The sequence below is a fragment of the Miscanthus floridulus genome, chromosome 8 (genome assembly GCF_019320115.1).
Source record: "Miscanthus floridulus cultivar M001 chromosome 8, ASM1932011v1, whole genome shotgun sequence".
Taxonomy (NCBI): domain Eukaryota; kingdom Viridiplantae; phylum Streptophyta; class Magnoliopsida; order Poales; family Poaceae; genus Miscanthus; species Miscanthus floridulus.
The window spans coordinates 168,188,711-168,213,330 of NC_089587.1; the positions used below are offsets into that span (position 1 = coordinate 168,188,711).

Consider the following 24,620-nt stretch of genomic DNA (forward strand, 5'->3'; position numbering starts at 1 on the left):
GGTGGAAACAAATATGGATTTGTGATTGTGGATGATTTCACTAGATACACATGGGTCTTCTTTTTTGTTGACAAGAGTGATGTGTTTGCAACATTCAAATCTTTTGTCAAAGGCATTCACAATGAGTTTGAAACAACCATCAAGAAAGTAAGAAGTGACAATGGTAGTGAGTTCAAGAACACAAGAATTGATGAATTATGCGATGAATTTGGAATTAGACATCAATTCTCAGCCAAGTATACTCCTCAATCAAATGGCTTAGTTGAAAGGAAGAATAGAACCTTGATTGACATGGCAAGATCAATGTTGAGTGAGTACAATGTGAGTCATTCATTTTGGGCCAAAGCAATCAACACGGCTTGTTACTATAGCAACCGACTCTATTGTCACCCCATGATGGAGAAGACACCTTATGAGCTATTGAATGGAAGAAAGCCAAACATAGCATACTTTCGGGTATTTGGTTGTAAATGCTACATATTGAAGAAAGGCACTAGATTGAGTAAGTTTGAAAAGAAATGTGATGAAGGTTTCTTGCTTGGTTACTCCACTACTAGCAAGGCTTATATAGTTTGGAATTTGGCTAGTGGTACTCTTGAGGAGGTTCATGATGTGGAGTTTGATGAAACAAATGGTTCCCAAGAGGAAGATGAGAATCTAGATGGTGTAAGAGGCACTCAATTGGTCAATGCAATGAAGAACATGGACATTGGTGATATAAGGCCTAGAGAGGTGATTGATGTTGAAGATGACAAGAATCAAGTGCTCTCTAACTCAAATGTGCAAGCTAGTGGTTCTCATGATCAAATCCAAGCAAGCACTAGTGATGGCAATGTGCAAGATCAATAAATGGCTAGTGCATGGTATCAATCAAATGCAAACAATCAAGTGCAAGTGCTTCAACCAATCAATGTTGCAAGAGATCATCCATTGGACACTATTATTGGTGATATTTCAAGAGGTGTGCAAACTAGATCAAGATTGGCTTCATTTTGTGAGCACTTCTCATTTGTGTCATCCATTGAACCTAAGAAGATAGATGAAGCTTTGAAGGATGTTGATTAGGTCAATGCTATGCATGAAGAGCTAAACAACTTCATAAGAAACCAAGTATAGGAGTTAGTTGAGAGGCCAAAGGATCATAATGTGATTGGAACCAAGTGGGTCTTTTAGAACAAGCAAGATCAAGATGGGATAGTAATAAGGAACAAAGCAAGATTAGTGGCTCAAGGTTACACTCAAGTTGAAGGTCTTGATTTTGGAGAAACATATGCCCCGGTTGCAAGATTGGAAGCAATTAGGATCTTGTTAGCCTATGCTTGTGCCCACAACATCAAGTTGTACCAAATGGATGTGAAGAGTGTATTTCTCAATGGGTACATCAATGAGCTAGTGTATGTTGAGCAACCTCCCAGTTTTGAAGATGAAAGGAAACCCAACCATGTTTACAAGTTAAGAAAGGCTTTGTATGGATTGAAACAAGCACCAAGAGCATGGTATGAGAGGTTGAGGGATTTCCTACTCTCTAGGGGATTCAAGATGGGAAAGGTTGACACCACTCTCTTCACCAAGAAGCTTGGAAATGACTTGTTTGTAATACAAATCTATGTTGATGATATCATATTTAGGTCAACAAATCAAGATTTTTGTGAGGAGTTTGGCAAGATGATGGCAAGTGAATTTGAGATGTCCATGATTGGAGAACTTAGCTACTTCCTTGGTCTTCAAATCAAGCAAATGAAGAATGGCACATTTGTGAGTCAAGGCAAGTATATCAAGGACATGCTCAAGAAGTTTAGAATGGATGATAGTAAAGCTATTAGTACACCAATGGGGACAAGTGGAAGCTTGGATAGTGATGCAAGTGGCAACATGGTGGATCAAAAGATGTATTGGTCTATGATTGGAAGCCTACTCTATGTGACCGCATTAAGGCCGGATGTGATGTTTAGTGTATGCATGTGTGCTAGATTTTAAGCCTCACCAAGAGAAAGTCATTTGAAGGCAACTAAGAGGATATTGAGATACTTGAAGCATACACAACATGTTGGATTATGGTATCCCAAAGGAGCGAGATTTGAGTTGATTGGATATTCGGACTCCGATTATGCGGGATGCAAGGTTGAGAGAAAAAGCACATCGGGTACATGTCAACTATTGGGAAGATCACTTGTATCTTGGTTATCAAAGAAGCAAAATAGTGTATCACTTTCAACCACCGAAGCAGAGTACATTTCGGCTGGTAGTTGTTGTGCTCAATTACTTTGGATGAAGGCTACTTTAAGTGATTTTGGAATTAGGATCAAGCAAGTGCCATTACTATGTGACAATGAGAGTGCCATTAAACTCACAAACAACCTGGTTCAATACACAAGAACAAAGCATATAGATGTCCATCATCACTTTATAAGAGATCACCAACAAAAAGGGGACATTTGCATAGAGAGTGTGGGAACTAAAGATCAACTTACCGACATATTCACCAAGCCACTTGATGAAAAGAGATTTTGCAAGCTAAGGAATGAATTGAACATACTTGACTTCTCCAATATGTGATTGATGCACCCCCAAATTTATATGACATGCCTCTCCTTCGAGCAATACAAGGTATAAATTGATTGGCATGACATTCATCCTTGCTAAGGACATGATTAGTGCATCTAGACATATTTCACATTTGAATAGGTTCATTCTTGAAAATCAAATGAATTTGATGCTTGTATGGTACCACTATTGCTTGTATGCTTGAAATGATCTAGTGGTAGCATATGACATGTTTGTGGGCTTATAAACCTAGTGTTTGATCTATAAAATGAGCTATAAGTGTTTAACTCAACATGGTACAAGATAACCCTTATTTGGAGGTGTGAAGAAGCTTGTCCTTGGATCAAACCGAGTTAAATATCTTTTGCAAGTAATCTAGATTGAACCAAATTGAAAAATGATCCTCATTTCACATGGTTTCACCCCAACCTATCTATACTTTAAGCCTTTGTGGTCATTGATGACAAAGGGGGAGAGAAACAAAGATAAGTGATAGGGGGAGAAATAGTGTAGAGAGATAAGATATGACAAAGGAAGGGGATCAGTTATAATTATAAAATCTTGAGCACACAAATAGGGGGAGCAAGCTTATGAACTTGTATGGTGCATTTGAATGTGCATCTCATATGTTTTGCTTGCATGGCACAAGTTTTAAATTTCAATATCCATGCTTGTGTGGTGTATGCTGGTTATAGGTTTGAATGATAAAATGAAAGACTAGCATGCATAGGATATCTAATGATTTCATTTCCAAGTATTTACAAGTGGTATCTAGCTATCAAGTGGTATCTAGCTAAAGTAACTAGACTTCTGTTCATCATACGGAAACTAGACCCTTACTTGTAATATTGATCTCATGGGGTATTCTAGTTTTTATGTATGTCTAGTTACTAATGGTGCTAAGGATGGTATAATGGCGCACTCCGATTGGTATCATGCTTCAAAGGTCCATCTCTTATACCTTAGCATCATTTGGTAAAAATTGTCTCCTATATTTCCTATCTAAGCATATGTGCAAAGCTACAATCCAAACTCTTAGTACATATGTAGGGGGAGCAATTGCTACCATATGGAGTTCATGAAACTTGTCCATATCCTTTACACATGGTAAATATGCTTGGGCAAGCAACATAAACTCAATTGAATCTTATTTCATATCTTTGTATAAGGGTTGTCATCAACTACCAAAAATGGGGAGATTGAAAACTCTAGTTTGGTTTTGGATAATTGATGAAACCTTAAGTGCTAACCTAGTTTATCAAAGTGATCATGAGATAGGTAGCACTACTCCAAGTGATGAAGCAATGACGATGATCATGACAATGGTGATGGCATGGTTATGATCAAAGGCTTGAACCTGGAAAAGAAGAAAGAGAAAAACAAAAGGCTCAAGACAAAGGTATAAAATGTAGGAGCCATTTTGTTTTAGTGATCAAGACACTTAATGAGTGTGATCACATTTAGGATAGATAGCCGTACTATTAAGAGGAGTGAAGCTCGTATCAAAATACGGTTATCAAAGTGCCACTAGATGCTCTAATTCATTGCATATGCATTTATGATCTAGTGGAGTGCTAACACCCTTGAAAATATTTGTGAAAATATTCTAACACATGTGCACAAGGTGATACACTTGGTGGCTGGCACATTTGAGCAAGGGTGAAGGAGATAGAGATGATAGAGGGTCAGTCTTGCTGTTTTACAACTGACCAGACGTTGGTCTCAGGGGGACCGACGCGTCCGGTCAGGCGTGGCAGTGATACACTAGCGTCGGTCATGTGACCAGACGCTGGGCCTCTGACTGATCGGACGCTAGAAGACAGTGTCTGGTCAGAGGTGACGTAGCTACACAGTAATTAGGGTGACTGACCGGACGCTGGCTGAGTCCAATCAAGTGCCACCGAACGAGTCTGGTCGAAGAAAACTGGTTTTGGAACCTTACTGTAAACGACCGGACGCTAGGGGTTCAGCATTCGGTCACTTGTGCTGGAGTGTTCAGTCAACTATCAACCGTTGAGATCAGACGAGTCCTATTGAACACAGGATGACACGTGGCTGCCATCGGGCGACCAGACACTAAGCCCTGCGTCCGATCAGTAGAACCGGAGCGTCCGGTCTCCTCGATCAGTACCCAGTGAAGGGGTACAACGACTCTATTTCATGGGGGCTTCTATTTAAGCCCCATGACCAGCTCAAGCTCACTCTCTTGCACATTTTCATTGACATAACAACCTTGTGAGCTTAGCCAAAGCCCTCCCACTCATCTCCATCATTGATCCATCATCTTTGTGAGATTGGGAGAGAATCCAAGTGCATTGCTTGAGTGATTGCATCTAGAGGCACTTGGTATTCATGTTTTGCTACGGATTTCGCTTGTTGCTCTTGGTGGTTGCCACCACCTAGATAGCTTGGTGCAGCGGTGGAGGATTGGCATGAGTTGGTGATTGTTCGTGGCCATCTCCGGTGATTGTGAGGGGATTTGTACCTTCCCCGGCGGAGCGCCAAAAGGTAACTCTAGTGGATTGCTCGTGTCATTGAGTTACCTCACTTATGTGTAGGTTCTTGCAGGGTCCAATCATGTGGATGAGGTTTGTGCAACACCTCTTAGCCGCTGAACCACCAAGTGTTGGTCGACACAATGGGGACGTAGCGTGTTGGCAAGCACGTGAACCTCGGGAGAAAATCGGTTGTCTCTTGCCATTTGGCACTCTCTCGGTGATTGATTTCATCTTCATCTTGTGATTGGTTCATCCCTCTACATGGCGATATAATCATCCTACTCACTCTTTTATATTCTTGCAGACTAGTTGTGGCAAGCTCTTTAGTGTAATTAGATTTGAGAGCTTGATTTGTTATTTAAGTTCATCTAGTGGAGCTCTTTAGTGTAGTAAGTTTGAGAGCTCTTAGTGAGTAGTTCCATACCAAGTTGTGTGTCTAGTAATCATTGCAACTAAAATTGTTGGATAGGTGGCTTGCAATCCTCGTAGAGCTAGAGCAAGTTTGCATTTCGCTATTTGTCTTACTAATCAAATTGCTCTAGTTGATTTATAGAATTTTAAATAGGCTATTCACCCCCCTCTAGCCATATTAGGACCTTTCACCGTTGTATTTTGTCCGTAGTTGTTGAGGTAGTCCGATCTTAGGAAAAGTGAATGATGTGTCGAGAATGGGAGAGTAAGTGCCTATATGTTGTACCAGCACAAGGACGTTCAGAATATGCATTTTATTTATTTCGTTGTGTTATTACATCCATCTACCTTAAGTCTCGTTAGATGTGCTTACGTTTTTCGTGGGTGATGTTAAGTGGGTTATAAGAGAAATTACCATTCAAATGCCAGCAGATCAGCCATGATTGGATAACATAGGACACTGTATCAACTAATTATAGATGTCCCAGCAGAACACTTGAATCTCTTTAAATTAGATCTGTTGTTGGATTTGAAGTTTGTGTCCCTTGTTACGAAAGGAACCCTTGTTGTTTCAATCTTCCCTTGCAATACTCCTCTGATTCTGTGGTCTATGACCCCACCGTCTTCATTGCATGTAAGTTGGTAGTAGTTGCCTGGTTAATAGCTTATGAAGCCACGACGAAATCGAGGGCCCCTATGGAACAGCTACCACATGGTGACGTTGCTCGATACGCACTGGTATCGAGATTGTTGACCAAATACCTTTACCAAGTTATACCGCCATACCACTTTTGATACAAATATTCAGGTGCTTGAACGGGAAATCCACAACAGGTTGATGAAATAGTGTTCTCTCAAAGTAAACAAGAGGAGGTGGTTTCGGAGAAAGCATGTATGTTGCGATCTCACTTCATACAAAAATTGGCACATATTGTGGACAAGGAAGGGAACAAAAGAAGAACACCTAGGAAAAGTTAGCCTTAGGTAGTAGGGAGTGCTTAGAAAAGCCTGAGTGGATGTCAAGTCCCAAGCACTATGCCCAGTTCGACCACGCTACGCACACCGGGTCGCTATCACCGCGTGCCCCACGGACACCGTCGGTGTCGGACCCATTAGCACCCTATCCTCGCATGGTCGCGACATCGTGCCACACTCATCGTCCTCATGCACTGTGTGCTTCTCCTTTTCTCGGCCTCTGGTCCGCTCTTGATCCTCGCCCTTGTCCCTGTACCGGACCCCCTCCCTTCTTTCTTCTTTTAGGGACACAGCCACCTGCACACGTCCCTCGTTGAGCGAACCCTCTCTCTCCTCTCCTTTATTCCCCTCCTCCACTCGCTTGCGCAGGGAGAGCGCCATGGCTGACTTTATCCCCATGGCGTGAACCGGTAGTGTATACCATCCATGCCATCTCCACTTCCGGTGCGGTGTGCCCCATCTCCGTTCGCCACTATAAGATGCCCTTGGTCCTTGCTCTTCTTCTTCATCCCCATCTCTCTCAAATCCAAAGCAGAGCTATGAGATCCAGTCGTCATTGTGAAACCAGGTTCGTCTCATAGAGGTGATGGTGTAATATGAGAAGAAGGGATTTGGTTTTCGAAGAAGTTCAAGTCTATCGTTGGTTAGTTTGGTCTTAGGGTTCACGATGTTTGACTTCTCAGTCTCCTGTTTCTGGATCTGTTGGTCATACGCCATGTTTTGGATAATCATTATTTTGTTGTTTCTCCATTGCCCTCGTCTATCCTGACTTCTGGAGTAAGCCTTGGTTGTACTAGGTTGCTCTTAACCATGTAACTTTAAATTCCGGTGTAAAATAGTGTTCGACATCGTGTAATTCTAGATTTACGAAATGTGTTGTAGTTTCGCCTAAGAGGAGTGGATCCTAATTCACTCTTTTGTAAACCCTCGCGTTAGGAGACGTACTTGTGTTGTAGTTTTTGCTCTTTCCACCTATAATATAATCCTAGCCAATGTTGTGCTTTGAATCTAAGTGTGTTAGTTGCCTGAGCCCAACTCCATCAAATACTTCTTTCCACTAACATGTCATTGATTTGCTAGCCTAGAATAGGCACCATGTAATGACAACCAACCTCCATGTAATGACAACCAACCTCTATTGTAATGAAAAAAGCCATGTTATCTTTTCTTCCCATATTTTTCTCATTTAATATACCAAATAGACCAACCTTTCGTAGCAACGCGATGATAAAACATATTAGACATATGAGCCATATTTTCTAAGATTTTTTCTATACCAAGCACATTACCCGTAGTGAAGCGTGGGCAGCAATGGCTAGTATGTTGTAAAGGAGAAAATTCAGAATCATTTTGAAAGCATTGAGCACATAAGTACCGAATAAGTACTTGCGGATCCGCTTACCAAAGGCTAACCACCCAGTGCGTTCAGAGAACACACAATCGACAAGGGTTTATGGGAAAGCCTATGATTTTTGGATACTAAGGGCCTAGTTGAGTATCTATTTCGAAACAGAGAGGTGCGTTGTAGCTGCTTAATCTAATGGCAACAGACCGTGATGATGAGGCACGCTCTATGCACTGATCTATGATGGAATCGAAACAAGATAAAGTAAGTAAGTTAAGTTTAAGGAATAAGGTGAGATAAGGGGGAGAATGTTAGTTATGATCTCCACCAATTGGCCCTGGGCCCTTGGATCCGCGCCCTGATCGGGGGCGCCCAACCGCTCCATGGTTGGTGGCCCCCCATCGCACAACACCATAAAAGGGAGGTGGGGGCCGGGGCACACTACACGAGGTTCCCCTGAGCTGCCAGGCGCCCCACCAACTATTCCCTAACGCGAACCGATCCAGAGAGAAGGTGCTGCCAGCGACGGGAAGCCGCCACTGACCTCACCGTCGCCTCTGCATCGCCACTACCGCGCCTACGCTGCTACGACAACAGAGGCTACATCGTTGCGGCACCACGTCCACAATTACCCTAGGGCGAGGTACATCAACAATTCCCCATCTAAGAGCAGTTTATCCTCTGATCTACGATTCTATAGGTACAATGATCCTATCAGTTGGATCCATGCTTTAGGTTATGAGCAAGTTTATTTACCATTTTATACTGAAGTGTTCAGAGGACGAACTGAGCAAAATAGATAGTCCACAATGGTCGAGTCTCAAGGACTTGCTGTTTATGCCAACAAGGTACATCATTTCGTTTGGATTCTATACGTAGGCCCACATTTAAGCAATGGTGTCTTCTTGTCTGATGGAACCTTTGTCATTTCTATCAGTCATTGTAATTATTGTTTGCAAAATTGCATACTGGGGTTCTCTAGCTTGATATCTTCGCAGTTCGGTGCATTTGTATGATAGCCAACCTCCCTAAATTTATATGATCGATTTCACGAAAGAAAATAGTGACAACAGTAAAATGTGAGTTATTCTATTTGTCGTTCCTAACTGTAAACCTAGAACTTAAAGAACCACGTTATATCCTGCTGAGTGAAATTATTAATTTGCAGTAGCCTCAATTTGTTTGTGACTCCAGGTTACTCTACCTTACTGCACAACCTCAATGAACTTATTAATCGGCGTAGGCGCTTCAACGGAGTAGTGATTTACATCATGTGGAATCTGTGGAAGGAGAGAAATAGGAAAATCTTCGAAAACACGTTCAAGCCGGCGCAGCAAGTCACCTCCTTGACTAAAGAAGACATGGTGCAACGACAAAGGGCTATGAATTTTTCTGTGTAGCCAAACTAGCAGTGGGGTGGGTGCTTTATCTGTTTGGTCCTATGACCAGTGCGTTTGGCACCTAGGGTGCTGATGTACATAAACCTATTTTTCCTACTTTTCCTTCAAAAAAAATTCCAGGTTACTCAACTTTTTTCTAAAACCTGCACTACATATACGTACCTTCAGATTACTCCACCTCCAGTGGTCTTAGCGTTCATAATGAACTTTTTGTTGCCCACTTATCTGTAGCGATTCACTATGTGTAATGACCGATTTTTCATCCATATATCCATCTTCTGTATGTTATTATTTGAATCATGGTATTTTCGGCCAATTTTTACATGAATCCTTCAGCAGTTGTACCACATGGCTTGCTTCTTTCAGACTTTGCTCTACTGCACCTGCTGCTTCACCGTGACCTCATAAACGTACATTCCACCGTACTTTGTTTTATCATATATCTGAATGTTTCATTATTAACACAAAGATAGTTGCTTCATGGCCAGGATTCTAAGATGTGAGTTGCCTTACAAGCATTGCAGGGGTGAGGAGAGCAAAGGAGCATTGCAAGCAATCATTCAATGACGGTTTTGCTTCCAAATTTATGGTTACCGGACTTTAATTGTATTGGATAGAGGCCATGTTCAATAGCTATTCAACGTGCTGACTTATATAAATGCTTCGTTCCTTTTCACCAATGACACTTTGTAACCTTCAAAGGCTTTCAATACTGAATTGTATGATAATTGTACACAATTGTTGAGAGAACCGGCATCCCGCAGCGAAGTGTGGGGCACCATCTAGTATTTGTGAATTTCCATACATTCACTGTTTCATAGTAAATAAATAAATCATATATGTAGAGTGCTGATAGTCAGGTCACTATTTCTCAAACACTTGCTATACATTCCTTTTGCCCTAGTCTCTTTCTGAATTTCATAAAAAACTGTTTGCACAGTGTACGTAGCTCTGATGCTAGTCACTTGGTTGCACGCCGTTTATATATGTTTCATATGCTACAGAGTTTGCAAAATGGACAGTCGTAGACTTCAGGAATCGATGATATCGCACTCAGTTCTCGACCAGAGACGTCAAGAACGCCAGCCCTGCGATTAGGATCATGATGTTGAGGAAGTAGTTGGACTGCATGGGCTTGTCCGGGCTGCCTCCGAACCCCTCGTACTCTGCACTGATCTTTTGCTTCATCGACTCTGACAGCTCCCTCTGTGAGTTCACCCGCAACATGCTCCATCAGTTTACCATCGAGCTGCCCTCTAGTAGATTGTAAGAGTAAGCCATCCTTTTCAAACTGCTGCTCCATCCCAGTCACCATTCATGTACTGTTGCATGCCTCTAGCTTGCTTACATGTTTGGCTTCTGAAGGTCATTGTGAATTTGTCCAGTTTTCCCTTGCCAATTTAGTCTGCGCATTTTCTGCAGAAACATATTCTTTTATGCTACAGCATCATGATTCTTCAGGTATACTACGTTTCCAAATTCTTTTATGCTACAACATCTTGATTCTATAGGTATAATCGGTTTCACGAAAGAAAATAAATAGTGACAACAGTACAATGTGAGTTATTCTATTTGTCGTTCCTAACTGTAAACCTAGAACTTAATGAACCACATTATATCCTGCTGAGTGAAATTATTAATTTGCAGTAGCCTCAATTTGTTTGTGACTCCAGGTTACTCTACCTTACTGCACAACCTCAATGAACTTATTAATCGGCGCAGGCGCTTCAACGGAGTAGTGATTTACATCATGTGGAATCTATGGAAGGAGAGAAATAGGAGAATCTTCAAAAACACGTTCAAGCCAGCGCAGCAAGTCACCTCCTTGACCAAAGAAGACATAGTGCAAAGACAAAGGGCTATGAATTTTTCTGTGTAGCCAAACTAGCAGTGGGGTGGGTGCTTTATCTGTTTGGTCCTATGACCAGTGCGTTTGGCACCTTGGGTGCCGTTGTACATAAACCGCTTTTTCCTACTTTTCCTTCTAACAAAAATTCTAGGTTACTCAACTTTTTCCTAAAACCTGCACTACATATACGTACCTTCAGATTACTCCACCTCTAGTGGTCTTAGCGTTCATAATGAACTTTTTGTTGCCCACTTATCTGTAGCGATTCACTGTGTGTAATGACCGATTTTTCATCCATATATCCATCTTCTGTATGTTATTATTTCAATCATTGTATTTTTAGCCAATTTTTACGTGAATCCTTCAGCAGTTGTACCACATGGCTTGCATCTTTTAGACTTTGCTCTACTGCACCTGCTTCTTCACCGTGACCTCATAAACGTACATTCCACCGTACTGTGTTTTATCATATATCTGAATGTTTCATTATTAACACAAAGATAGTTGCTTAATGGCCAGGATTCTAAGATGTGAGTTGCCTTACAAGCATTGCAGGGGTGAGGAGAGCAAAGGAGCATTGCAAGCAATCATTCAATGACGGTTTTGCTTCCAAATTTATGGTTACCGGACTTTAATTATATTGGATAGAGGCCATGTTCAATAGCTATTCAACGTGCTGACTTATATAAATGCTTTGTTCCTTTTCACCAATGCCACTTTGTAACCTTCAAAGGCTTTCAATACTGAATTGTATGATAATTGTACACAATTGTTGAGAGAACCGGCATCCCCCAGCGAAGCGTGGGGCACCATCTAGTATTTGTGAATATCCATACATTCACTGTTTCATAGTAAATAAATAAATCTTAAATGTAGAGTGCTGATAGTCATGTCACTATTTCTCGAACACTTGCTATACATTCCTTTTGGCCTAGTCTCTTTCCGAATTTCGTGAAAAACTGTTTACACAGTGTACGTAGCTCTGATGCTAGTCACTTGGTTGCACGCCGTTTATATATGTTTCATATGCTACAGAGTTTGCAAAATGGACAGTCGTAGACTTCAGGAATCGATGATATCACACTCAATTCTCGACCAGAGACTTCAAGAACGCCAGCCCTGCGATTAGGATCTTGATGTTGAGGAAGTAGTTGGACTGCATGGGCTTGTCCGGGCTGCCTCCAAACCCCTCGTACTCTGCCCTGATCTTTTGCTTCATCGACTCTGACAGCTCCCTCTGTGAGTTCACCCGCAACATGCTCCATCAGTTTACCATCGAGCTGCCCTCTAGTAGATTGTAAGAGTAAGCCATCCTTTTGAAACTGCTGCTCCATCCCAGTCACCATTCATGTACTGTTGCATGCCTCTAGCTTGCTTACATGTTTGGCTTCTGAAGGTCATTGTGAATTTGTCCAGTTTTCCCTTGCCAATTTATTCTGTGCATTTTCTGCAGAAACAGATTCTTTTATGCTACAGCATCATGATTCTGCAGGTATACTACGTTTCCAAATTCTTTTATGCTACAACATCTTAATTCTGAAGGTATAATCGGTTTCACGAAAGAAAATAAATAGTGACAACAGTACAATGTGAGTTATTCTATTTGTCGTTCCTAACTGTAAACCTAGAACTTAATGAACCACGTTATATCCTGCTGAGTGAAATTATTAATTTGCAGTAGCCTCAATTTGTTTGTGACTCCAGGTTACTCTACCTTACGGCACAACCTCAATGAACTTATTAATCGGCGCAGGCGTTTCAACGGAGTAGTGATTTACATCATGTGGAATCTGTGGAAGGAGAGAAATAGGAGAATCTTCGAAAACACGTTCAAGCCGGCGCAGCAGGTCACCTCCTTGACAAAAGAAGACATAGTGCAAAGACAAAGGGCTATGAATTTTTCTGTGTAGCCAAACTAGCAGTGGCGCGGGTGCTTTATCTGTTTGGTCCTATGACCAGTGCGTTTGGCACCTTGGGTGCCGTTGTACATAAACCATTTTTTCCTACTTTTCCTTCAAAAAAAATTCCAGGTTACTCAACTTTTTTTCTAAAACCTGCACTACATATACGTACCTTCAGATTACCCCACCTCCAGTGGTCTTAGCGTTCATAGTGAACTTTTTGTTGCCCACTTATCTGTAGCGATTCACTATGGGTAATGACCGATTTTTCATCCATATATCCATCTTCTGTATGTTATTATTTGAATCATGGTATTTTTAGCCAATTTTTACGTGAATCCTTCAGCAGTTGTACCACATGGCTTGCTTCTTTCAGACTTTGCTCTACTGCACCTGCTGCTTCACCGTGACCTCATAAACGTACATTCCACCGTACTGTGTTTTATCATATATCTGAATGTTTCATTATTAACACAAAGATAGTTGCTTAATGGCCAGGATTCTAAGATGTGAGTTGCCTTACAAGCATTGCAGGGGTGAGGAGAGCAAAGGAGCATTGCAAGCAATCATTCAATGACGGTTTTGCTTCCAAATTTATGGTTACGGGACTTTAATTGTATTGGATAGAGGCCATGTTCAATAGCTATTCAACGTGCTGACTTATATAAATGCTTCGTTCCTTTTCACCAATGACACTTTGTAACCTTCAATGGCTTTCAATACTGAATTGTATGATAATTGTACACAATTGTTGAGAGAACCGGCATCCCGCAGCGAAGCGCGGGGCACCATCTAGTATTTGTGAATATCCATACATTCACTGTTTCATTGTAAATAAATAAATCATATATGTAGAGTGATGATAGTGAGGTCCCTATTTCTCGAATACTTGCTATACATTCCTTTTGCTCTAGTGTCTTTCCGAATTTCGTGAAAACTGTTTACACAGTGTACGTAGCTCTGATGCTAGTCACTTGGTTGCACGCCGTTTATATATGTTTCATATGCTACAGAGTTTGCAAAATGGACAGTCGTAGACTTCAGGAATCGATGATATCGCACTCAGTTCCCGACCAGAGACGTCAAGAACGCCAAACCTGCGATCAGGATCATGATGTTGAGGAAGTAGTTGGACTGCATGGGCTTGTCCGGGCTACCTCCGAACCCCTCGTACTCTGCCCTGATCTTTTGCTTCATCGACTCTGACAGCTCCCTCTGTGAGTTCACCCGCAACATGCTCCATCAGTTTACCGTCGACCTGCCCTCTAGTAGATTGTAAGAGTTTAATGGAGGGAGCAAGTAAGTGCTTTTACCTTCCCATACGAGTATTTGGCAGCGACGAAGGGCTCCGGCTGTGGAGCTGCGCCGTTGTTGTCATCGGATGTCGCTGTTGCTACTGCCACTGCTACCGGTTCTGGTGTAGGTTCTGCTGCTGGTTCTGGTTCTGGTTCTGGAGCCTCTGGTGGTGGTGCTGCTGTTACTGATGGTTCCAGTGTTAGTGCAGTACCCCATGGTTCCAGTGTTAGTGCAGTACCCCATTTCCATGGGGTACCGGTTGAAATTCGTTTCAACAAATCCGTCCATAACTTTTTAAGAAAAAATAAAAAGTTTTGAACTTGAAAGTTTTTCCAAGAGATGCCTGCTAAAAATTGTTTCAATCTCTCACCAAAAGAGATAGCTTCTTCCGTCTTTTCGTCTGCAGGTGCAGCGCTAATGTCATCATCCAGTGAGAATCCCTGCATGGCAATCACATCACATGCATGAAGTTAGACTGTAACCACATACACATAAAGTTTCTGCAAGAACTGGGAACAAAAAGGAAAAGTTGACCCAAGCAGCTTTAACAAAAATCAATCATACGTTTCTATGGAATGGTTCAAGATCAAGACAGACTAATAATTTACTGCCAGTTACCACTTGTCCTATACATCTCAAACTCCCAATATCAGACTAAATTCTGGTCTTTCTGTACCGGTACATTAATGTTTCTTTCATCTCATATGACCGAACATGATCTAGTGAATGCGACAAGGAAGCAAAGAGCATGCACATTACAGGAAATAAATAAGTCATTCAGATGGAAGACCTCAAGAATAGATATTGACATATTGTCCTAGTGTGTTTACTCATTTACTAAAGTTGTGACTGGCTGTAGAAGGTCAAAATGGAAGGATTGTAACACACTAACACTAACCTCAGGAGGATCAAACTTTGCACCAAGATCGCTCAGCTTAGCATGAGCTTCAGCATAGTCTTTAAAAAACGCTTCCTGGTCCTCTGCGTACTTTTCCGCGTATACCTGAATGTGCCATAGATTCTCAGTGAATGCAAGAACGATCTTCAAAAAGATCAGAAGTCGCAAGCTGAGCTCAAGCACTACCTTGAATGATGGGTCCTCAAATAATGCAGCATCTGTGGGCAAAACTAGAAGATCCTGTTCCTTCTGCTCTTCCGAGGGAAGCTGGCTCAAAAACTTCATGTCCTGAAGCGTTGTTAACAGCTTAAATCATCAGAGATTCTCGTCAATAATATGATCTATAAACACGACAAAAAGAAAGCACACCTTGAAGTAACTGTTATCAAACTTCAACCACTCAACTGTCCATGATTGCCCTCCAGGCTCACCAGGCCCATCCTTCTGCAAAATGCAATGACAGGAACACCTCAGTACTGGTTAGTTGAAACTAACCATTTTCACAACCTGCCTGGTAATGAAATTTGCAAAGAAGATAGTCTGGGTATGAGAAGTGAGAAGAACAGAAGTTTCATTTGTCAATTAAAAAAACATCAAGAGGTGGAGAATAGTACAATACCAAGAATACTGGCTATCAGGTAAGTTTTTGCATCTTGATTATGTTCTGTCACTAAACATAGCAAAAGGAGACAGACTATAGAAGTTATCAAGTCTTATCAAGTAACTCCACTGTAAGGCAAAGAACCCCAGGAATTCTAAGTCACAACATGATAGCAAAGTGTGTATTCTGTACTCAAAATACAGAATAATGGATAGCGTATGGTTCGAGCATGCCCAAAAACTCCATATTATTGAAAATAGCCTATTGTTTCTTATTTAAACTGAAGCAAATAGAACATAAAAACATACGGTATATTTTGTTTCTGGTTTTCCCCAGCCACTCCGGTCAGGCCTTGCTCTTCCAAGTGTATGTGCTCCAGATAGTGCAACAATTTCCTGCACAAATGCCCCGGAAGTTCAATGACATAGCTCAAGAAAATACAGATAGACAGTTAAGTAAGTTTCAAAACCCGCCACACCTTGTCATCAAGGCCCATTCTATAGAATACCTCCCTAAGGTGTTCAGCCGGATCACGTGGGCCAGCGTCTGCAGAACATGTGCATTAGCAACAATTTAGTTTGATACCTCTCATAAGTCACATTTCAAGCATTGAACAAAACCAAAAATGATACATTGGTGTGGAATGAAGAACCCATTGGAAACACTGACCAGGAAGCCTCCCTTCAGGTGGACACTGCTCAGCTGCTGTGACATCAACCCGCCCATATTTCATTGGAATTTTCGGGCCACCAGCTTCCTGTATTATGCGATTGACCAAACATATTACTACATAGACTTGACTGATCAAATGACCAAGTGAGATACTTAAGCAGAGAAAGGACAATGACCTCAATTGCCGTAGCACTTGCTAACTGGAACAAATCTGCGTAAGTGATACCTGGGTATTTGTCCTTGATAGGTTGGATAAGCTTCAATGCATTAATCAGACCTGTGAAAATCAAGTCAAAATCAGCAAGTTACTACTGACCTAGAACGTATAAGAAATTTAGACTGTCAAGAAAATAGAAAATACCAGCATTGGCTCCATGACTCAACTCAGCATCGAACCTTAAGCTTCCATCAGCTCCACCTCGCTGTGGCCACTCCTCAATATTCTTGTCATAGGTACCAGAATCATGCCACCCCAGACGGACCTGAACAGAGTTGAAAGCATTCACTTATTGACACAACACAATATGACTACACGGACATGGTAAACTTGCTTCTGCGTATAATTGCAGAAGCACTGGTACATATAGTGACTAAACAATTCCGTGCAATGCTGCACGGAACTAATTTCCACTAATCAGCCCAGTAAAATGCAAGGGAAACAAACACAATGTCATATAGTAGCGCTGATTTGGATACATCAAGAAAAGCAAGTCACTACGTAGAACAGAGGCAGAAAAATGTGGAAATTGGGTAGCTCCTTCAATGTACATGTTTGCCGTAGCAACCGTATCCAACCAATTAAAGCTTGTGCTGACGTCCAACTTTGTGCCTTTATTGCAGATTTGTGTTGGATGTTTTCTTAAGCAGAGACTTGTGGGTACCATGTAATATATCATAGGAACATCGGTCAGTGTCCTCCCTTGGCGCATTTCATCATTGCTTCATTCAAGTTTTGGTACTAGATATCTAGATCCCATTCCCATGTGGTCTGACGGTATTCTGCAGTTACAGCATTGTTTGTCATCAACCCTCTTTGCCCCCTGATCATCAGAAACCATAAGGGAATGTTCCTTTATTTTCCTTGCGAACAACCTAACCATCAACTACCGAGATGGACATCTCTGATGTAATCAAAACCCATGCTACATCAAATGGCATGTGCAATAACCACACTGCCCATCACAAGCAGGAGTGCAGGACAAGCGGATTGAAACAAAAGCGACATCGCCACTCATTCTATCTAAACTCAAGGACACCCAAGTAAAGTTGAACAAATCTAGCGAAGTTCAAATATACAGGTTCGCTCTTCGCTGTGATTGTCCGGAACGATTGGAAGCCGTAGAAGGATGTCGTATTAAAAAAAAATATAGCCTCGAGACTCGAAAGCAAGGAGGACGCTATGTTGTTGTGTACCAGGATGGGATGGCAGTATGTGGTCTTAAGGAGCTCCTTGATGTCCTCCCGCGCGCCCTTGAGCTGCGCCGCGTCCGACGCCGCCATGCACCGGACCACCCGCACGCCACGCCCGCGCCCGGCCGCCTTCTGCACGCAAGCAACCCCACCACCACTACAGGGTGAGTCAGAGGCAGAGCAGCTCGATTCGATCTGATGTAAGCGAGAATGTAGGCGACAAACTCATGTCGACCGGCGCGCGCGCGCAAATTAAAAGCGAACCTGCGAGAGGAGGGGCTGGCGGGAGCGTAGGCGCAGCCCCGTGCGGGAGGAGCATGGGGAGGGGAAAGAGGCGGCGGCCGCGGCAGCGACCGTTGCGCGGCGGGCGGACGGGGATGGGGACGGCGAGGCGGCGGGGAGGAGGGAGGCGGCGAGGCGCTCCGCCATGGCGCCGCGCGCGAGAGCTTTGGAAATTTGGAAGGAACCGAGGGAGGAAGAGGGAGATGATTGCTGCGCGCCTACGTGGCTGGTCCACGGGGAGTCTGAGCGCGCCTTCGCCTCGCCATCGAGGGGCTTCTCGGCGGCGGCTGGTCGGTGACAGGGTGAGGCCGTGCGCGTGTGTGGCGCGGCGAGGCTGGAGTCTAATCTTGCGCGGCCAATGGCCGGACGACGCGTGTTCTGGTGGACCGCGACCGCGACGGAAGACAACGGTCTCTGCTGTCCTGAAAGAGAGACTGTCCTTTCGAGTGGCATTTCAGTAAAATTTTGTGGATGTTAAGCCTAACTTTTTAAGGAATTCTGGAGAACTAAAAGCAGCATTGCTTTTGTTGGCTGCATTTCTAAGGTACAGTGACCATGCTCCAGGTGCGTTTGGTTTAGTGGCCTAAGCCTGAGCAGTTTTAGCCTGCTTTAGTTGTCGTTTGGTTTAGTGGTATATTTAGCCCGACTATAATTTAAGCCTGAGCAGCCTTAGCCTGCTTTAGTTGTTTGGTTGTTTGTGTTATCTAAGCCTAACTAGCAAACGGTGTGTTTGGTTGCCTGTTTTGCTTTACATAGAATTGCCTCTTCTTCAAGTCGGTAAATATACCTTCTTCGAGGAATTTTGTCGAACAGGTGATGGGCGAGCAACACCTCGGCAAGCACCCATAGCATATGGAGCTCTTCCAGGCCACACCCGCCTCCTCTGGCACCGTGCGAGCTCACTGCAGTTGACGCGAAGAGCACGGTAGCAGACGATGAGCTCATCTACTTGCAGTTGACGTCGTCCGTCCGTATTTCATCTGCTTGCAGTTGACGCAACCTAACTGCAGTCACAGCGCTGTCCTTGGCAAGCACGGCAGCAGATGGAGTGTTGTCGGCTCGTCCTCTGCGGTGGAGGGTGCCTCGTCATTAGGAGTGGCGGCCGCGGGCGACCCTGCCGCTGCGAGCGAGGAGGAGCGGCGGCGCGCGAGCGAGGAGTGGCAGTGCGTGAGCGAGCGAGGAGGTCGAGGAGTGGCGTGTCAGCGTGGACGAATAGCAGGAGTGGTGGCCCCGCTCCCTGCGCCGGTGACCGGTTGGGCGAGCGAGAACAAGCGGCGCTAGCGACCAGGAGGTGAAGCGAATCCATTTCCAACGCTGGCCAAGCCTGGCCCCAGAAAAACAGCCGCTGCTGGCGTTTTTTGTGAGCCAGGCCCATGGCGTACGGTGGCCTCCTAGAGCCAGGGCAAAGCCCACCTATAGCCAACCAAACAAGTCCATCTTGACTTCAGGGAACCAGGCCAGGGGTTAGACACCCAACTAAACACACCCTACAAAGGCAAGCATACACTGACCTCTCGTCTACATCTACCCTAGACTTACAAAATCGAGCTTTCGAGGCTACACCAAATGGAAGCTCAAGCTTTTTAGGTTTAGGGCAACTCTAAGAAAGAGCTATTTCTGGCTTTGAATTTAATTTAAACTTTTGGAGTCCTAGCAAACAAAAAAGGATTTTTGGAGTCCTAGCAAACAAAAAAGGACTTTTGGAGTCCTAGCAAACAAAAAAGGACTTTTGGAGGTACAAAATAGCTAATGGTTCATCCGGTCGAATTTGGTCAATAAAGAAAGTTAGTGGACGCCGCTCGCCAACAGGCCTCCCACATCAATTCCCAATTGAAAGCATCTAGGCCCTAGTTGGGTTTCGGTGATTAATGACAATACGAGATTACTATGACTAACGTGTGCTTTATAGAGACAATTAAGTTAGGTCATGGTAATGGCAATTGATTGGGCAATCATGGTTGTCATGCCCCTACGATGGAAATCATTTTAGTTTTCAAAGGATGGACGACAAGGTTAAGGATGGACTAGTTCTAAGTGTTGTTTGGTGTTGAAGAGACACTTAGAGTAGTTTAGGACTTTGTTTTTCCTTTAGCCATACTATTAAGGGGGGTATGAACTAGTAGCTTGACCTAGGTGAGTCTAGTGGGTTAGGTGTGGTGCACACTTGTCAAATCTAGCACTAGGTAGCTCAGGAGTAGCCCTAAGATCAATTGGAGCAAACTTCATTCACATATGATTTCAAGTTGGAAGTGAATGGAGGGTCAAATGATTGATAGGACGCTGGTCTGGTTGTGATCGAACGCTGAAAGTCGAGTTCGGTCAGTTCATTTGATCAACTAGAGCCATCTGGTTACGACCGAACACTGAGTGAAAAGTGACCGGACGTTGGGTGCCAGAGTCTGGTCAACTCCAGAGAGGTTCCAGAGAGGGAGTTTCTTGATCAGACGCATCCGGTCAGTGATGACCGGACGCTGGTCAGGATCTAGTTACTGACAAGATGTTGAATAGCGAAGTGACCGGACTCTAGGTGCCAGCGTCTGGTCGACATCAGTAAGGTTCCAGAGAGCAGTTTTCATGACTGGACACGTCTGGCTAGTGCTGACCGGACGCAGGTCAGAGTCCAGTCACAACTTAACAGCTCTGTGGCGGGGATAACTGACTGGAGCGTCCGGTCACCTTGACCGAAGCGTCCGGTCACCCCGTAGAGTGCTGACTCAACCTCCTAACGGTTCGTTTTGAATGAGAGGGTATAAATACTTTCTCTATTCATCCAAGGGAGGTCTCTTGACTATTTGTTCAGCTAAGAAACACCCTTGAGAGTGCTAAGGAGAGCAAGAGCCTAGTGAGGTGATTGGGATTTGAGAATCTAAGATTAAGGCCTCATTAGTGCAAGGAGAGTAGCAAGTGTGCATCCACCCTTCTCATTAGGCTTGTTGTGGTCAAGTGAGAGTTCGTGCTTGTTACTCTTGGTGATCACCATCACCTAGACAGCTTAGTGGTGATTGGGAGCTTGGTGATCATCCAGCGGAGCTTGTGGATAACTCAACTCAAGTTGTGAGCTATTATGGGCAATTCACTGCGATGGAGTGTCAAAGAATTAGCCCATAGAGAGCACTTGATCCTTGCGCGGATCAATGGGGAGCTACACCCTTGCGTGGGTGCTCCAAAGAGGACTTGTGGGGAGTGGCGACTCTCTGATACCTCGACAAAACATCACCATGTTCCTTCTGCTCTCTTTACTTTAAGCATTTACATTTGAGCAATTCAATTCTTGTCTTTACATTCTTAGAATTATCATGCTAGAGTAGGATTGGAACCTAGGGTGTAAAACTTTTGTGCGGTAGAACATTAAGAACACTTTCTAGGCACAAGGGTGAAGTGGGCTAAGTGTAGGGTTTAATTTTAGAATTAGCCTAATTCACCCCCCACTCTTGGGCATCTTGATCCTTTCAATTGGTGTCAAAGCCTCATGCTTACGAATTTAGGCTTAACCACCTAGAGAAAGATGTCCCACGGGGATGGACCTTCTCCTATCTTTGAGGGAGATGATTTTCCTTATTGGAAAATCTGCATCAAGGCTTACTTAGAAGCTCTAGATGTTGGAATTCTTAGAGCTACCTCTCAAGGTTTCCTAAAACCTAAGGATCCCACACACCTTCAAGGCAATGAAGTCAATTATGAGAAATGGAATGCAAAGGCTAGAAACACCATCTTTAGAGGCCTTTGCAAAGATGTGTTTAACCATGTGTGGAACCACAAGGATGCCCATGCTCTAAGGTCGGACATTTGTGCACTCCATGAGGAAACAAAGAGTGAGCGTGAGGAACGCTATCATCTCATCATGAAAAAGCTTAATTCTTTTGAGATGCTTCCTAAAGAAAGTGCTAAAGAGATGTAATCACGCTTAAATGTTCTTCTAGAGGAAGTCAATGGGCTTAGACTCACACAAATGCAACCATCCGATATTGTAAGAAAGATCTTGAGTGTCCTCCCCATTGAAAAATATGGGCATATTGTGACCATGCTTCATCAAGGTGATCTTTCCACCGCTACACCAACACAAATATTGGGAAAGATCAATGCACATGAAATGTATATGCATATCACACCACAAGATGACTCTTCCTCCACCAAGAAGAAAGACTTGGCATTCAAGGCTAACCAAGAGAGCAAGGGCAAAGCAAGAGTTGAATATGAGAGCTCAAGTGATGATGAAATTGATGATGCAAGTCTTGCTCTCATGGTGAGAAGAACCACCAAAATGCTTAAGAAGCTCAATAAGAACGGTGTCAAATTTGATGGCAAGAAGAAGAAGTTCTTCACTAGTGTTGATGCAAAAGTGGATCTGCAAACACAAAGGGCTAATACCCGAATCGGTATCCAAGGCGTGCCAGTCGATTTGACCTGTTAATCGACAAGGATGAAGATACGAGCACTTTGGTCCTAACAACAGCGATACGCCCAAAAGTCACGGCCAAGAGGTACTCACGCGGAACTCGAGGATCGCCGAAGGTCGCACTGAAGCGATGCAGCTCGCCGAATCAATGAGAACTCGTAAAGAGAAAATAATGCAAATTGACGAAGTCGCCAAAAAGTAAGTAGATGCAAATAGGAGTAAAAATTGGTTTTGATATTAATTGATATCCCTATTTACATTGCCCCTCACTCCATATTTATACCCTGATCTAAAGAGACACAACCAAACACAACTAGGACACCAAGCCCATATCTAGGGAAACACGTGACTCTTACATGAATCATACTCTAACAAATATAGAAAAGGAAATCAACTCCTATCTATTTCCCTGTCCGCCTTAATTACGATGGAAATCTCACTGTCCTTCTTCCCATCGGCATACCCCCTGTTTCATCGGCAATAGTCTTCAAGTCTTCCCTCATCAGCATACTCCTTGTTTCATCGGCAGTAGTCCTCAAATCTCCCTTCATCGGCATACTCCCTGTTTCATCGGCAGTAGTCTTCAAGCCTCCCTTCATCGGCATCACTAGCTATCGGCAACCATCTTTACAAGCTGGCTTTCATCGGCTATCAAAGTATACAGTAACTTTCCCCTTGCCGATTAGTCCACTCCGAACATTTTAACACGTGCAAAAAACGGTGTCAACACATGCCCCCCAATTTTGGAGTATAAAACCATTAATGCTCCGAAATTTACTCCAGATTACCGTAACTTATTCTCCAAGCCAAAACCTGATCTGTTATCAAATCCAATCAAATCTAATCCTGATCCACGCACTTCAGTAAATATCACACAATCGCCAACCACTCTTGCCTTGATTATGGTTAAGATACCAAAACAATAACCCATCGGCAAGATCTTAACATGATAATGCTGTCATTTTCAGAATTAAAATATCCTGTACCGATATCTCTTCCAAGTCATGATTACTTGCCATCAACCCATCTGTATAATCCCCTGATCATCGTGCAAATAGTTACCATATCCATCTGAACCACTTCGACCTATATGCGCGCGGCATAGAGATAAGTCCAAAATACCCCTACTCCAAGCGGCTTATAAATAGATTCCTCCGGAACACTTGTCTTCTACCCTCAGACTCCAATCTTTGACATTTTCTCTTTTCGGCGGTGACTCCGACGAACCACTGCATGACCTCAACCAACAAGAACCCTTCTCCAGCGTTACCTCAAGTCTCCGGCTCGTGCCTTCATCTTCTTCAAGATAATGGCAGTCAACTTCGACGTCCCCGCGGTTCGCTCCTCTTTCATTACCTTTACTTTGATTCCCCTAGTTTTTGCAAATCCATACAATTGGTGATTTTTCCTTTCTTTTGTTCTCCGGATCCTTCAAACTTAGGAACTACGCAACAAATTAGTTATTCCAACCGACCAGCCGCATGTCCAATGCCTAGGACCAATGGGCAACCTAGATCCAACCGATCTGATTAATGCAGAGGTTAACAGAATCCCCTTTAGAGCCCAAAATTTCTCTCTGAATTTATGGAAAGACACATTCCGATCTTGGCCCAAAACCACCAAAGGGTGGAAAGATTGGTACTTGAGGGTTAATAGATCGATGCAAGTATATTCTGGTCAGACACAACAAACACTTTTATGTTTGGACATGGCCTAGCTACTCCTACACTTGCCGATGTCCACATGCTCACTGGCTTGGATATTTCAACTGCCGATGAAGGCTCCATTTATGGTAGAAAATCTGAATATAGGGTGAATACCCGCAACATCGGCGGTTGGACGGGATACATTCAAGAATACCAGAAGACTGGGACACTTAACCAGAGGGAACATGCCACATTCTTGAATATGTGGTTAGAAAATTTTATTTTCTGTGGTCGATCAGTAGGACCAACCAACGCCTTCCTCCCCGCAGCTAAACTTTTGGCTAATGGCGTAAGGTTTCCTCTTGGCCGATACCTTCTGAGCTCCACTTATCATCTTCTTCATCAAGTGTCTCAGAAACTTCTGCTTGGCGAACCCATCGGCAACCTAGGAGGCCCGTGGTGGTTTATCAACATGTGGCTGAATGCCCATATGCAC

At 43.4% G+C, this 24,620-nt stretch overlaps 1 protein-coding gene across 3 annotated transcripts; it reads right to left on the reverse strand.

Moving 5' to 3' along the window:
• Positions 1 to 13,719: 13,719 nt before the first annotated feature.
• Positions 13,720 to 18,395, reverse strand: LOC136477506 (probable L-ascorbate peroxidase 8, chloroplastic). 3 transcript variants are annotated; one of them, XM_066475693.1, is made up of 13 exons: positions 18,065 to 18,393; positions 17,804 to 17,932; positions 16,752 to 16,872; positions 16,567 to 16,667; positions 16,388 to 16,475; positions 16,197 to 16,264; positions 16,027 to 16,113; positions 15,487 to 15,561; positions 15,304 to 15,405; positions 15,118 to 15,222; positions 14,590 to 14,659; positions 14,237 to 14,397; positions 13,720 to 14,138 (listed from the first exon to the last, which is right to left on the reverse strand). In XM_066475693.1, the coding sequence occupies exons 1-13, from the start codon at positions 18,227 to 18,229 to the stop codon at positions 13,986 to 13,988; spliced, it is 1,425 nt and encodes a 474-aa protein (XP_066331790.1). In that variant the 5' UTR covers positions 18,230 to 18,393; the 3' UTR covers positions 13,720 to 13,985. The 3 variants fall into 3 exon arrangements, with proteins under 3 accessions (XP_066331790.1, XP_066331789.1, XP_066331788.1); XM_066475692.1 differs by having other exon boundaries at positions 14,237 to 14,403; XM_066475691.1 differs by having other exon boundaries at positions 14,237 to 14,659; positions 18,065 to 18,395.
• Between the last annotated feature and the right edge of the window lie 6,225 nt (positions 18,396 to 24,620).

Bases quoted from the DNA above. Each gene is read 5' to 3' on its own strand.
- LOC136477506 (XM_066475691.1), bottom strand. From the start codon at position 18,229: ATGGCGGAGCGCCTCGCCGCCTCCCTCCTCCCCGCCGCCTCGCCGTCC. The intron at 16,668-16,751 runs GTATTTTCTATT...TGATTTTCACAG, and splicing joins GAGTCATGGAGCCAATGCTG to GTCTGATTAATGCATTGAAG. The intron at 16,265-16,387 runs GTCAGTGTTTCC...CATGTTCTGCAG, and splicing joins ACCTGAAGGGAGGCTTCCTG to ACGCTGGCCCACGTGATCCG.